General features: G+C 48.0%; 1 protein-coding gene across 1 annotated transcript; it reads right to left on the minus strand.

Annotated features, from left to right (window-relative positions):
* Nucleotides 1-630: 630 nt before the first annotated feature.
* Nucleotides 631-5,608, minus strand: DUSP6 (dual specificity phosphatase 6). Its single transcript, XM_032790401.2, has 3 exons — nucleotides 4,658-5,608; nucleotides 3,598-4,035; nucleotides 631-2,055 (listed from the first exon to the last, which is right to left on the minus strand). The coding sequence occupies exons 1-3, from the start codon at nucleotides 5,058-5,060 to the stop codon at nucleotides 1,748-1,750; spliced, it is 1,149 nt and encodes a 382-aa protein (XP_032646292.1). The 5' UTR covers nucleotides 5,061-5,608; the 3' UTR covers nucleotides 631-1,747.
* Nucleotides 5,609-15,402: the final 9,794 nt, after the last annotated feature.

Consider the following 15,402-nt stretch of genomic DNA (forward strand, 5'->3'; position numbering starts at 1 on the left):
ACAAACAGGAAGTTACAGTCTGAAGTGTTACCATGGCTAAAATTTAACCTGTTTCTTCTGCACAGACAGAATTGTTTCAGTGCAGCTAAAGAAGAAACTGGATGTCTCAAGCATTGTTAACTGTATCTAGAACCTGCACAGTTCCAGCACAGGTCAGCAGTGATTGACAGTCATTTATTCTCTGTGGACTGCCTATGGGTCTCAGTGACATGAGTTGGTGGTTTCAAACCCATTATTAGCAGATAAGTAATGACACCACAGAAAACACAGATCTTTTGGCATGCTCAGCAGAAAGGCAAAAATTATTCATTCAATAAGCATAAAAACCAACTATTCCCCCCATCCCTAGACATAGCCCTGTTGCAGTGTGGGGGAAGTCTGAGTTTTTTCTATATATGGTTTGTCTTTTCTGTGATTAAGCAGAAGCTATAGAAGTCCATCCTCCCCACCAGGCTAAGATGATAGTGTTATGTGAGCATTAACTATTAATTTAGATTACGGTGGGCCAAAGCAGGGATCAGGCCTTTATGGAGCTAGGGCTGTACAAACATGTTGTTAAGAGACATGCCCTCCTTAAAAATATTCCGATGCATATGCAATTCATCACTAGGAGGGAAATAAACCACTCAGTTTCTCAATAGCCAAAAATAGTTATTTATTAATAATTTAAAAACGTACATTCTTATAATAAATTCCAGCTTAAACCTTTTACACCATGAATTAGGCTCTCCCTCATTGGCAATCGTGTTCAAGTTCACCTTGCGTACGCACAAGTACACATGCTCATATGTACTTCCAGTTCTAAACCAAAAAAATAAAATTAAAAAGACAAAATATTGCATTTGAGGTGAAGCTCCCTGAAGAGTTTGTATAGAGATAAAGCACTGTTTAGCGTATCTGAAATGTTTCTGAAGACAAATCTCTTCCAAGATGATCTATTTACAAAGGTTAAAAAAGAAAAGAGAGAGAAACAGCAGCACAAGAGGGGTGGGGGTGGGGGAGAAACTTACAAGGAAAAGAAAAATTCAAAAGGAAGAGACTCCACTGATTCCCAGAATGTGAATAGCAAATTTCTGACCATAGCCATTGTCTCTCAAGTTTGCCTCAGCTCAATTGAACAACAAAATCAAGCATTCTGCAAATGTATTCTTTGCAAGAGGTCAGGGGGACAGAAACAGAATTCATGAAGAGCACAAAAATGTAGCAGTCCTTTGGGTTGATTTCTTTTCTATAGGCAAAAGTTAAAAAATAAAAACATTGCCCATGGATTTACAATTAAATATTTACACTGATCAAATAGCACACTACAGAACTGGCAGCAAACAAGTACTCCAAATACACTGAGCTGAAACCTCTTTCTTTGGATCCTCTAAATTAAAAAAGAACCAGTCTTCACTGAAGACAACAATCTATGTTACAGATCCCAAAGCAAAGAAGGAAGTAGGAAATTCCGAGTCGCTAGAGAACACGTGCTCAGAATGCCCAGTCTCCCCTTACGTGTTGGAAGTCCTCAGTTGCAAGCCCCTGGCCAGGTGGGTGGTTGTGCAGCCAGCAGGTGTGCTGCCTGCCTTGGGGGAGTGCCACATGTTCCTTCTGGGAGACTCGACAAGTTCCCTTGTACCTTTCCCAGCGTGCACTGGAAGGGGCTACGAGAGAGCAAAGCTCCATCTCCTTCCTGCTGCCAGAGGGAAACCATTGAGGAATGATCACATGATCCAGACCTGGCGGGGAGGCCATTGAGGAGCGCTCACGTGGACTGCCGGGAATCCACTTGGAAGACATTCTGGTTGGAGGGAGTGGTGAAGTACAGCTGCTGGCTGGGCACGCGATTGTCGCAGGGGCTGCTGAGCCCCAGGGTCCGCTCAAAGTCCAGCAGCTGGCCCATGAAGTTGAAGTTGGGCGAGATGTTGGATTTCTTCATCTTGACAATGTCGTAGGCGTCATTCATGGACAAGTTGAGCTTTTGCATGAGGTATGCAACGGTCACAGTGACCGAGCGGCTGATCCCTGCTAAGCAGTGCACCAGGACTCCGCAGTTCTTCCCCCGAGCTTCATCTGCACACACAGAGAGGGAACACAAGAGAAAAGAGATGCTCATAATCCAGCTGTGACATAGGAGAAATATCAGGGGGGGCTGATTCAGATCTCACTTATTACCAGCGTGAATCAAGAGTGACTCCAGTGAGATCAACAGAGACTAGTTTATACTAGTGCAAAACCGAAGTGCGATCAGAATTGGACCCTAAGATCAGAACAGCATGTAAATCTGAAGGCTGATGAAACTTCACAGTGGCACAGAGGAAACATGCTGTGACCCAGCCAAGACTTTTTATTTTTATTTTCAAAAGATGCTACTTGTACTGAATGCTGGCCCAAAAAAACCATTCTCCCTGTGTACATTACCCCCAGCATGTGAAAACTGGAAACCACGCCATATGCCACTGAATGCTTTTTACACAGACCAGCAGACTGCAAAGGTCTATTAAATTATTCTCCAACTGTTGTGCTGCTAACAATGGAGGTATTCAGGCATTTGAAAAGAAAGAGGGAAGTCACAGGGGACGGCCCATTAGGAGGAACAGGATGTCAACGTTGCTGGAAAATGGGTTCCTTTGTAAAAGGAAATGCATTACAATGACTGGAGATTAGTTTCTTCGTGGCTTCCAGCCCACATTTCTTCTTGCTAGGCTCCGATTACCTACATACTTCACTAGCACCGGTATCTCTCCACCGGATTACAACGCAGTTTTCCAGCACACAATATGCCCATCCATAACCCCCGCTGCCCCGCCTCAAATAAGAAAAGCAATAAATTAATAATACTAAGAGGAGATCAGAAATCCCTACGGTGCTTCTGCGAAAAAATCAATATCAATCTGAATAAGTAACATGAAAGACTTTTGAGGCGTGTGTGTTATCTACCCAGGGTGATATGTGTGACCTGACTGTATCCTGCACCCTAGAGTTTAGGCAGAACTCTTCACTGATTTACATCTGGGAAACTGATGGACAAAATTATTTAAAGGAGATCTAGCTAAAGCACTAAATCTGAAAGGAATACAATTATTTATTGGAGAGTTACCTTTAAAAACACTACCTCTGGAAAGGATATTGTTATTTACAGGCTATATCTAACTATACCGCTATAAATCTGAAATTACTTTTAATTGTAATTCTCTCTTGGAAACATACAAAAAAAATTAAAACATTACCTCCGTTTTTAAGACTATGAACTAGGTAAATAATAAAACTACTAATCACTAGTGTGGATTCTCTTTATTTCCCAAATATAGCACATTGGGATAGGTTGTGATGGGGTGATCCCATATCAGCTCGATATACAAATAACCATATTTGCAACCTATGAATACAGTTGCCATTTCCTATGAATACTGTTGCCTAGATTTAGGCTTGTCGTCTAAATCTAGAAAAACAAATTCTATCCGCCCTTTTAATTTCAATCACTTCTGAAAGTCGAACTCGGCGCAGCGGCTGTGTGAGACATGCGGCTGACCAATACAAAAGATTAAGGGTTTAAACTCTGGAAATGATAAACATCTGGTGGTCCTTTAGCGGTCATAATTCATTAGGGCTCACCTATGAAAGAGATGGCCTCGGGAAAGAACTGAGACAAGTTTTGACTCCAGTGGTCGGAGATGGGGATCTGCTTGTATTTAAACTCTCCGGCGTTCTCAAAGAGATTAGGCAGATTGGGAGTCACATTCAAGATGTATTTAATACCAAACTCTTCTAAAACGTCCAGATTGGTGGAGTCCTTAGCACAGCCCAAGTAGAGGTAGGGTAAAATCTCGACCGGGAAGGAAGGCTGGTTGTTGGACAGAGGGCTGCCATCCGAGTCAGTGGCACTATTGGGGTCTCGGTCCGTGTCAGATTCAATGTCGGAAGAGGAATCGGAGCTGATTCGCAGACCTCCTAACCCCAGGACTGGCAGAGAAGGAGAGCTGCTGCTACATGAACTGTCTAGGTTAGTTTCGCAGTGCAGGGCGAATTCGGTCTGGAACTTGCTGAAGCCACCTGGGGAGGAAAGCACAGCACAAATGCAACCTGAGATGCGGCGACGAGTTCCTAGCGTCTCTTCTCTGCCTAGATAGACTCTGTGTCGCCCCCCAGGTCACACACACAGAGAGGGGAACAGATAAAGCCAAGTGCGGCGGCCAGGTTTGGGAAAACTGCATTGCTGTAAGCAGGGGCCAGGAATGCATTGTACAGCGGGGCTCAATGCATTTCCCTCCTGCTGGGGCTCGCTACAGCAATGGATAGCCGCGCATTCCTTCAGCCACAACCCTTCCTTGCCTCCCGGGCAGCTAACGGGTTAGCACCGTCAGCTCTGTCCCGGGCTCCGCTACTCGAGAAAGTCCCTTCCCCCCCGTTTGTGGCTTGCAGGGATTTGCACCCAGGTGTGCAGGCGCGAGACAGCGTGTCCCCAAATGGCTCCTGCACGCGTTGGATTCAACGCCATGGAGGGTCATAAGCCTAGATAAGCTTGAGGCATGTGCACAGTCCAGCTACCGCTACAATATCGCAGGCGCCGGACAAAGAACAAAACCCACCCAGCGCCGGGTCCTAGCGGGGCTGCCCCCCATCCCCACGCCGCGGATTTGGGGCCGGTCCCAAGCAGGTCCGTTTAACCCCTCACCTTCCAGATAAAACGCTTTGCAGCCTTCATCCTTCAGCCGCTTGAGCAGCAAGCCCAGCACCGACTCCCCGCCCGTGTTCTCGTTCCACTCGCTGCTGTTCTCGTCGTACAGCACCACGGTGTCGGTCCCGCAGCGCCGGGCGAACTTCTCCCGGTCCTGGTCGCTGGTGGAGAAGAGGGCGCGCAGGGGCAGGTTGCCCTTCTGCAGCCGCCTCAGCATGATGCCGGGCAGGGCCACGCTGATGGCCGACTCGATGTGGGACGACTCGTAGAGCTCCTGCGAGCGACAGTCCATGAGCAGCAGCCGGCCGTTGCCCAGCTCCAGCTGCTCGTTCAGCCAAGCCACCGTTTTACTGAGAGCCATCTCCGACACGAAGGGCACGGGCCTGAACGTATCTAGCATGAGGAAAGGCTGGGGGAGAGCGGCGTGTGGCTTAGAAACTGCCCGCTCCCGGAGGCATAAGGCTGAACCCCCCCGGCACCCCTAAACTGAACTCCCGCCACCCCAGAAAAACGACTCACCCCCGCCCTCGGGTCGCCTCCCCTGCACTGGCAGCAATAGATTTCGGGGCGGATATCACCAGCGCTCGGACTCCCGAAGGCGGGTGCCTGCAGCTTTTTTGTCAATGAGTCCCTGAATGAACCTGTCTAATCGCCGGCCCAGTCCAAACGCTCGGGCTCTTTCTCCTCCCCGAGTGAATGAAATCCAATTAACGTGCCATTGACTTGCCCTCCTTTCGCTGAGCACAAAAATACTGCACTGGCCCCTGCTCTTGTGTGATCCCTCTCCCTCTGCCCCCCTTGTGTGCTGCTCGTCAGCCCCGGCTCCCCCCGCCCTCCTGCTTCTCACAACGTGATTTCCCCTCCTCCTCCTCCGCTCTGTCCCCTTGATGTGATCAATGTCCCTTTGAATCAGCCCCGCACACCCCCAGCGCCAGGCAGCTCCTCAATGGATACAAACACGGAACGTCTCAATGGATACATTCTGTCCCCCAGCCAATGAGGGCGCGCGGAAGGGGCTGTTGCCCTGGAGACGGACCGGCTGGAACAGGTTGTGTTGATGAATTGTTAATGAGTTTGTCATTCACAAAAACGGAAAGGAATTTCCGCTCCGGATAAGCTGAGTGCAAACAAGCAGCAACAGCAGCTCAGCGGGAGGAAGGCGAAAGAGGCGGTGGAGGAGTGGCGGCGGGGGGGGGACACAGCAACCCGGGCCGTGCTGCTGAGGCTCATGTTTCCTTCTGGTTAAGTTCACACATAGCAGCAGAGCGATTAGACAACCAATGGTGCAATTGTATGAGGCACAAAAGGCACCGTCTCCCTCTCCGAATTGTCTCCTCAAAATCCTGATCTTTATAGGAACAGGTTAGGCAGTCGTATCTCCCCTAACTCGTCTGTGTTGATTTTAGCCTGGCTTTTAATTACAATTTTTTTTTTTGAAAGACCGGCCGGGGGGTGGGGGGTGTTGTATTTGTCCTTGATTTCTCTTTGCAGCGGTGAAGTGTACCGCTCTAATCTAATGATTCCCCGCGCAAGCCGGGCTCTAGCTAGAATCGGAGATAAGAGCTGATACGCCGCTATCACTTTAAGAATAAACATACGGTTGATTGTGAAAAGTTCTGCATTGTTTCTGCGGCTGACCTTAAACAGCTTCCCGAGAGAAAGCGGCCTGCTGTAAGAAAATATAGGTTTTGTTCTCCCCTCCAGGCAAGCACCGCTAATTGTCTAAGTGCCAGTTTTAAATAGGGCTAGGCGTGGGCCAGAGTTAATGTGTGTTTTAGAAAGTCATGTGGCATTTGCCTTGGTGTCCGCCTGTAGGTTTATTGTCCATTGTTCTGAAAGCCTGACATCAAAGAGTCCTGTATAGCAGAGGGATCCTTTCCTCGTTAATCATTTCTGTAGCACAAAGCCCCCGCGAGCCTGAGGACGCCTGGCCAGAGGCGGTAGCCCGGCTCCCAGGCCCATGACATAGTTCCCGTGCCAAGCTGTAGCTGTTCCATTGACAATAAAGGAGGGGAAACGCATTTCAGAAGCAAGGGCCTCCCAGCGTGTGTGTGTAGAAAAGGGGGGAAGACCGATCGGCAGCCGCAGCGAGCCCAATGCAGCTATTGGCTTCGGGAGCTGGAACCGTGACTGAGCGGAGCCCACTCAGCTCTGCTGCTCATCAACCCCTCTGCCCCCCCCCTCCCCCCCAGGGACACCGCCACCGCCTCTGTGCGGGGAGCGCTGCACAGGCGACCTCCTCTAGCGCAGCAGCCAGCGAGGCTCCGGCCTGGAGACAAAGGGGATTGTGCGGGGCTCCGAGCCGGTCGAGCCATTCCCTGGGAGGGGCCCTGCGTGCGTGCACAGGGGCTGAGCGCCCTGGGCAGGGAGCGCGGGCCGTGCTGGAGGAGAGCAGCCGCTGAGCGCTGCTCGGCTGAGCTAGAGAAGGATAATGTGCCGGTGCCCGGGGCGCAGCCAGTGCCACCTGCAGCGCAGGGCTCTCCGCTCCTCGCGGTTCAGCAGGTCCGGCCAATTGCTGCCCTGCTCCGTGGGTCCAGCACAGCGGAAGGGCCCGTGAGCTGTAAAACCCCCACATAGAGTTATCTGCCTGGAGAGAGCGAGGGCCGCGGCTTTGACACTGAGCTGCTTGGGGTATTGAAAGGCACAACTCACAAGCCTGATCTGACCTCTAAGCCTGTTGCTAACAGCTAACTGGGTATAAAACCGGTTCTAAAAGGCTCACCTCATTTACCTTACCACTGCTGAACTGGAGCCACATTTTTAGCTGAGGCACTAGGAGGCTCCACAGACAGCCAGGGTTATGCAATGATTAGATTGTCCACTCCCTGGGGCCTTCTGGAGCAGTGGCTCTCAATCTTTCCAGACTACTGTACCCCTTTCAGGAGTCTGATTTGTCTTGCAGTACACCCAAGTTTCACCTCACTTAAAAATAAGTTGACCAGATGTCTTTTTCTTATATAGGCTCCTATTACTCCCCCACTCCCTGTCCTGATTTTTCACACTTGCTGTCTGGTCACCCTATTTTAAAACTATTTGCTTACAAAAGCAGACAAAAAAATACAAAAGTATCACAGCACATTATTACTGAAAAATTGCTTTCTTTCTCATTTCTATCATATAATTATAAATAAATCAATTAGAATATAAATATTATACTTACATTTCAGTAGTATGTAGCACAGCATTGTCTGTATGAAATTTTAGTTTGTACTGACTTTGCTAGTGTTTTTTATGTAGCCTGTTGTAAAACTAGACAAATACCTATACGCGTTGATGTACCCCCTGGAAGACCTCTGTATACGCCCGGGGTACATCTACCCCAGCTGAGAACCACTGTCCTAGACAATCCCGTTGCATGAATATTCCCATGTATTCTGCTCAAAAACGTACATTTGGAAGAACATTAAAACTGCAAGGTTAAGTCACTAAACATTCAGGAACTGCCAAAATGAAGGTTGCACATGGTAAAACAGTATAATTAATGATGGCAAAGTTCCCATAAGTGACATTGAGCCAACTGCACACAAGGAAGTGATGTATCCAGCATCATATCCCAACACCTTTGATTGTCCTGATGGATCAGGGACCTATTTTGCAGCTGCATTAACTGGAGTTGACCTTTCACCATGAGATCAAGTGGAGACTCCAACTCAGGGTTGTAGTCAAGTGCTTTAACCATTCAGTCACACACAGGAGCGGTGCCAGGGTTTTTGGCGCCATAGGCGGGGGTCCTTCCGCGCTTCCGGTCGTTGGCAGCAATTCTGCAGCGGGGGGGGTCCTTCCGCGGCTCCTGGTCTTTGGGGCACTTTGGCGGCAGGTCGCAGAGCGAGTGAAGGACCTGCCGCAGAATTGCTGCCAAAGACCCAGAGCGCAGAAGGACCCCCTGCCACTGAATTGCCGCCGAGGGTGGCAAAATGCTGCCCCCCCCTCAAATCCTAGTGCCCTAGGTGACCACCTAAGTCGCCTAAATGGAAGCACCGGCCCTGGTCACATACAAACTATTTTCATAGCATCCCGGTTCACTACCTATTTTGGAGGCTTAAAAGTGGGGTTTCACTAATGCCCAGACTTTGTGCTGTCTGTCAGCACTGTTCTGCCTGAATACTGAAGGGCTCACTATTTTAACTATGGTCCTACATTAGTCACATATGTGCAGTACAGCTCTTTCTTTCACCATGTTATTATAAAGTGCTATCATTGTTAAACTTTGCATGCACAAACTACAGTTGAATGCCCATTACGTGGGCAAATCAAAACAGATTTTTACAGGAACAGTGAACTTTCTTCTCCCTGCCACATTCCAACTTTCTGCTGTCACCCATTTCAGTGCTACAGCAATTTTTAAAACTCCACGGTTTTTTTCCATAAGGGGGGAAAGGTTTTTCCCCTACTCCCCACATTCTCAAACATCTCTGAACTGTTTTTGTTCAAATTTTACAAAAATGTGCTCTCGATTTGGATACAAGGCCAGGAAAATTTCAGCTGTCAAGGTGAAAATTATTTAAGGGTATGGCTACACTGGCACTTTACAGCGCTGCAACTTTCGCGCTCAGGGGTGTGAAAAAAACACCCCCCTGAGCACTGCAAGACGCAGCGCTGTACAGCCTCAGTGTAATCAGTGCTGCACGCTACACCCGTAGAGGATGTGGTTTACATGCAGCACTGGGAGAGCTCTCTCCCAGCGCTGGCGCTCCGACCACACTCACACTTCGCAGCACTTTGAAATTTCAAGTGTAGCCATACCCTAAAGATAAGCAACTGAAAAGAGGGTACCAAAATGGAAACTCCTAGGTAACCTTAACTGTAATTACCCCTAGAACTCCAGTTATAGTAATAGATTTACCTTACAACAGCTTTGAATACTTCTGGTTTCCTATTTTTTAAACAATCAGCTATATTTTCTGTCTTAACCTCCTTCAAAACAAGAGCTGCAGTCTGAAGAATGTGATGGCTTATCTTTATTAGAAAAAAATAGGTCATGTTAGAATAGGAGCTGAAGGAGTCATGCTAACATGATGTAAAACATGATTTAAAAATCAACATAGAGCGGGACAAGTTGGGTTTAGCATTGTGACAGACCATGGCCAGTTTCTTCTTTTGTATGGTGAACTTGAAAAATAACATTAAAGGTCAACCTTCAAGTTTGTCATCTACTTTATGGATGGTGGGGGAATGGAATGAATCAAGGCTGCACTCTGGAGGATCTTAGTGGACAGCTGTTCACTCAGGGCCAGCCCGTAACATTTTGGCACCTGAGGTGGGGAGCTCAAATGATGCCCGCATGCCTCCTCGCTTGGGCCAAAACTTTGAAAGGTCTCAATTCTGCCTTCTTCTGTTCTACTCCTCTCATGGTACTGCTCTGCTCCCTACCTACTTGCCAACTTAAAATGCCTTATTCAAAAATTTTAAGTAACACTTAACTTTCAAACACCTGAACACAGGGCCGCCCAGGGGTGAGGCAAGTGGGGCAATTTGCCCCAGGCCCCGGGCTCTGCAGGGGCCCCCACGAGAACGGCTGAGGCTCTCGCCCTGGCTCTGCCCCTTGCCCGGAGCTGCAGCCCATCCAGGAGAGTCCCTGAACAGCACTGCAGTGTAACTCCGGCGGGGCACCTGAACTCCGCCCCATCAGAGCCGTGTGGTCAGGGGGCGGGGCTGCAAGCTCCGGGCTGAGCTTAGCTCCCTCCGCTCGGCCTGGAGCTCCCAGCCCCGTCCCCTGACCATGTGGCTCTGAGTGGGGAAGGGCTCAGAGGCCCCACCGGAGTGATGCTGCAGCTGTCGAGGGAAGCTCCTGGATGGGCTGAGGCTCTGGCTGAAGGGGGAGCCGGGGGTAAGGGGCCGGGGCCGGGGGGGTTGGCTATAAGGGGCAGGAATCCCACAAGGGCTCAGGGCAAGGGAGGGGGCAGAGGTTGAGGGTGGTCAGGGAAACAGGGAATGTGGGGGTTGGCTGTGGCTTTCGGGAAGAATGGATATTACAGCAAAATATGCGAGAGAACAGCGCCGTTGGATAGGGGAGGAATAGATGATCCTAAAGAACGATTTACTCTGAAGAGGCACACAACACGAGGAGATGGGGGTGGGGGTGTGTTGAGAGGTATTGAGTTCAGGGAGATTCCCGCGCACATGAGAGTCCCATATTGGATTCAAGGGGCGACAGATGAGATGGAATAAATATCAAGACCAGCAATCTGCCTGGTGTTGACTCATACAAGGTTAAATTAACCACTTTGAAGACAACATATCAGGAGAGCGAAAGAGCAAAGAAAATGTGATAAATACCCGCTAAATAATGAAACTAATAGCATACAGATGCAGTTATGGGACTGACTGCAAGGTGCCCCCAACCCCATTGGATGTCAATGGAGAGCATGGTACTGAAGTAAATCTTACGTGCTCTTGCTAATAGGGAGATCTTCGAAGAGATAAATGAAAAATGTAGTGGTATGACCCATTGCCCCATACACCTGTCGAGAGCGCGTGTCTGGGTGTCGCTGTGGTGATCGTCCAAACACACGGAGGAAATTCATCTATTAAGACAGTGAAGCATACCTCTGGTACGGATTGAAAACATTAAACGCTGGGAGAATTGCGATAACACAGCAACTCCACCGAATAGCAAGCCCAAAGAAGGACAGAAAAGCAAAACGGACCACGAAACTTAGAAATAGAATCAACAAGAGACAATAGCACTGCATAATCAGTAAACCACCACAGAGAGGGAACTGTAACGGCTACAGAGGCAAATGGCAATCGTAATGAGCAACTAAAGGAAGAAATAAGCATTAACAAAATCCCAGAGAGACCAAGCAAGCGAGGAGGAGCCACACAAGAAGATTGGGGTAATGAGATGCAAATGCTTCCTAAGAGCTGCTATAGCACAGAGAAAGAAGTTGCCTGGAGAGATTAAACATCCGGTCGAGTGAGTGTACGGATTGGCAGAGTGCGTGGGGTTCTCGAAGAGCAAGCACTCGGAAGCTCAGCGGAGGTAGTCTGATTGCTCTTGGGCTTAAAGTCTTGGAGGATACGGGCAAGAGTGGGATGGCGTTACAAAACATGCGCGCAACGACCCCAGACAGAATAATTCCCAATCGCACACAAGAGGTAAGGGCATCCAGAGTGCTACGGAAAGCAGAAAAATTCCTCACTGCTTGTGGAAGAAAACAGAGAGGTAAACACAAGATGGAGTACGGAAAGGATCACAAAGATAACTCATTTTCATTCTGACCTAAGTCAAGAAAGCATCCAAATGCAGATAAAGCACGTACTAAACTTCAACACATCTCAAGACCCCATTGACAGCAAATGGAGTGCGGCAACTGGTGCCCAAATAACCAGCCCCATAAAAGCGCACGGTATGTAAAAGCCTAGTAACAGATACTGTAGGAAGAGAGCAAGCACTTGTCCTGCCTGTTCGGATGACGTGTCTACAAAAAGTAATTGAAACGCTATGACAAACACAAACGCGGCTTACGGGCCAAGAAAGGTTCTATTAACCGTTCACGATCACAGTCTGCTGCCACGCGAAATCAAGAACTACGCCAAGTAGGGAAACCTCCTGAAAGGATCGAAGATCAAATTAACATAAACAAATCCAAAAAAACCCAAAAACCACCCAAGGTTTTTTGAGAAGCCACCTATAGGAACTAACCATAGAATTCTAAAGGGATAAAGATAAAACAATATAAAGAAGCACCGCCATTTCGGACAGTTTGAGTAAATAAACCTACCAATCATTAGAAAGTGTATTATTCCAGTCAATTTTATCCCTCAAGAAATATTCTTATGAGAGGAGGTGAGTGGATGAGCCCAGAAATCTGGTCCCATTACACGCAAAACTAAAAATTCCTTGACGAGCCCAGGGGAGGGGAGCGTCATCGTGCAAAGAAGGGCCCCATGATACACAGGAGAAGAGCGCTCTGGCACGAGCACCAACCGCAAAACTACGCCGACCTGCCAGAAGTAACTATCACTCAACGCTGAGTAGAACACTCGATTAGGCAATGGGCAGTGGAGACTTGCAGAAAAAAACTAGTGACCAAACACATCGTTACGTACAACAGACAAACTGAAACAAATGAAGTGAAGACAAGAGAGAAGCAAGAAGAGGAATCCCCTCCACGATTCCCCGGCATGAATTGTTCTGTACAGGGGCGTCCAACGCCAGACAGCCAACGGGCACTTCACTTAGAGGCACCGAGTGGCAAAGCTAGGGAACTGAAATACGGAGAAAGCATCCAAGATGTGTATGGGAAAGTTTGTATTGCACAAGCGCCCAGACGTCACCAGCCAGCCCAGAGACAGCCCATGCAGGATGCGGCGACAGAGATGCTGTCACCACACACGGCAGGCACCTGTGTGGCCACGCAAAAGGAAGGGCGTAAAGTCAGGGGTGACTGCAAAACAGGCTTGTAACAGAGTACAACACACGGTCACCCTCCAGCAAAGACATATTCACGAGAGAGAGTGAGCGAGAGCGCGTAATAAAAGACCCAACCTTGTATGCACCACAATAGAAATAGAGCGATAGTTGTTCTATATATGACTATTTACACTTCACGCGAACGAAGCCTTTGGCGTACAATAGGGGTGGCTTAGAGGTCTGAGAGCTGAGAGCGATTGCAGACGGTCCGCCATGCTAGGATACACCCCACGATGAAACCTGAGGAGAGGCGACTCACAAATCACACAAAAAATATTCTAAGAAATTCACGGAGATCTACATTATAATGAGTCTTGGGTATAGCCACTCAAGACTGTGCTCTCAGAAACGCACCATGCAGCTGGAGATACATAGTGTGCACGCAAAATATCAAAAGATTATGATCACAAGCACATAGAGGCCCTTCAAGACCACAGATATCTGGAACAGAGCTCCAATGCTGCAGTTTCGCTAGAGATGGCATCAGTGCTGAAGGAACTAAAGCACCACTCACATCAGCCTGTCGTCTCTCTGAGGTGTGAGGGACGGCGAGCCAGACAGGCACACTCATAGAAACCACGTATAGAATGTCACTGTGTACCCATTATAGAAGGCTATTAGCCTAGGATGGGACAAGGAAAGCTAGATATGATCCCGAGACATAGGCCTCTCACTTGTCAGAGAGGGAGAATGAGGATAGGGAAGTGGAGACCCCCCACTTGATCAGCATCACAGACCTCTCTAGGTCTATCACCTCTGGGCAGACTAGACATTCTAGGAGCCATTGAGTATCAGATCGATACGACTATCGGGATACAGAACATACGAACTTGGTTTGAACCCAGTATGGAGAGGCTCTATAATAGGTTTCATAACTCTAAGGTAATCCATCACAAGTTTACAGAGATCAAGATATAGCCACACGAAGCTCAGCAGTATCTGGATAAAATTCCTGACTCGGATCACCCTGGTGTTATAGTACGAAACCGCTCAGCGATCGAGTTCAAAAGGGTTATGAGGATTCTTGTAGCAAATGTTTTGATTGTTCTTAAAAGTATGGCTGATGTCAGATGTGCAGTCCAGAATAACAGAGTAATATCTTGCTGACTTCAGATCTGCCACAATCTTCTGTTTGACTTTTGTTGTCAGTAACTGTATGATCTCATTTTGAATTGTTTTTCCAAGGTAGTTGTGTGTGTATATTTCTTGGGTGGTGACTCTTCATAGATGCTTCTTGAGTACAGCATCAAACTCAGCCATCAGCTCCACAATTTTAAGGAACTTTCCATTGTTTGGCACATACAGCTGATCTGAAATGCCACACAGTGCTAGGTTTTGGGTAGCAAGCATTCTCACAATGCCAATGAGCATTTTCAGAACATTTTGCCAGTAAAGAGACTCTGATGCAATCTTCTCTTGATGCTGACCATCTATGGTGGCCTTTAACCTTAGTCTCATCTCATGCTCTTTCCACCTATGTAATACTTTCTGATGATTTGCTGCCTTCTCATGGCATGCCAGATTTCTAGCCAGATTTTTCCAGTCCTTTGTTCCTGTAGAACCCAATGTGTTGGGAACATTAGACTGGAAGAGTTTACAGCAAAAAAAGCATGCAGCATTCTAGGTTTTTGTGTACATAATCCATGGCCTCTCCACTTCGTCACCATTGGGGATTTCACGTCAGTAATGTGTTGGATGGAAACGTCTATTTTCATTGTCTTTGGGGAACACCAAGTTTTTCACTTGCTGTGGCCCATGAAGTACAAGGAAGTCCCTCAGGCTACTGCTCAAGTGGGTCCACAGTCCTGGATCATCTAGACTTAAGGAACTAAACTCAGCAGCAGCTGTTTCTTATGCCTCCACCACACTCTTCTCTGATCTACATTTTTCTTCAGGAATGTGCATGGTTTTATATCCATTTGAGATGGAGATATGGCTGCTGCAGTAGCTGCCAGGTCACCTGCACTCTGACTAACCGGCAGATCAGGCATCTCCTCACCACTCACATCCTCACTGGGGCCGGAAGGCTTATTATGAACATTTATGTCTATGTATCTCAAGAGATCTCCTGCCTGCTTAGATAGAAAAGCTTCCTTTGCTTGCTTACTTTTTCTGAATGCTGCCCCAGAGAAGCGTTTACTTCTTTCACTCATGACTGCTGTTCTGTGCCAGCTATAGTGGCTCTCAACACTCAATTGAAGCGGGCAAATAAACAGTCTGGTAGCACGGCCCGAGTGAGGGAAGATATCAGTATCTTAAGGGCCTAACTGGCTCCTACTACTTCAGCTGACTGCCTGTTCTCCTCAAGTGGGTTCTGGGAAGCAGC

Source organism: Chelonoidis abingdonii, chromosome 1, assembly GCF_003597395.2.
Source record: "Chelonoidis abingdonii isolate Lonesome George chromosome 1, CheloAbing_2.0, whole genome shotgun sequence".
NCBI classification, from domain to species: Eukaryota; Metazoa; Chordata; order Testudines; family Testudinidae; genus Chelonoidis; species Chelonoidis abingdonii.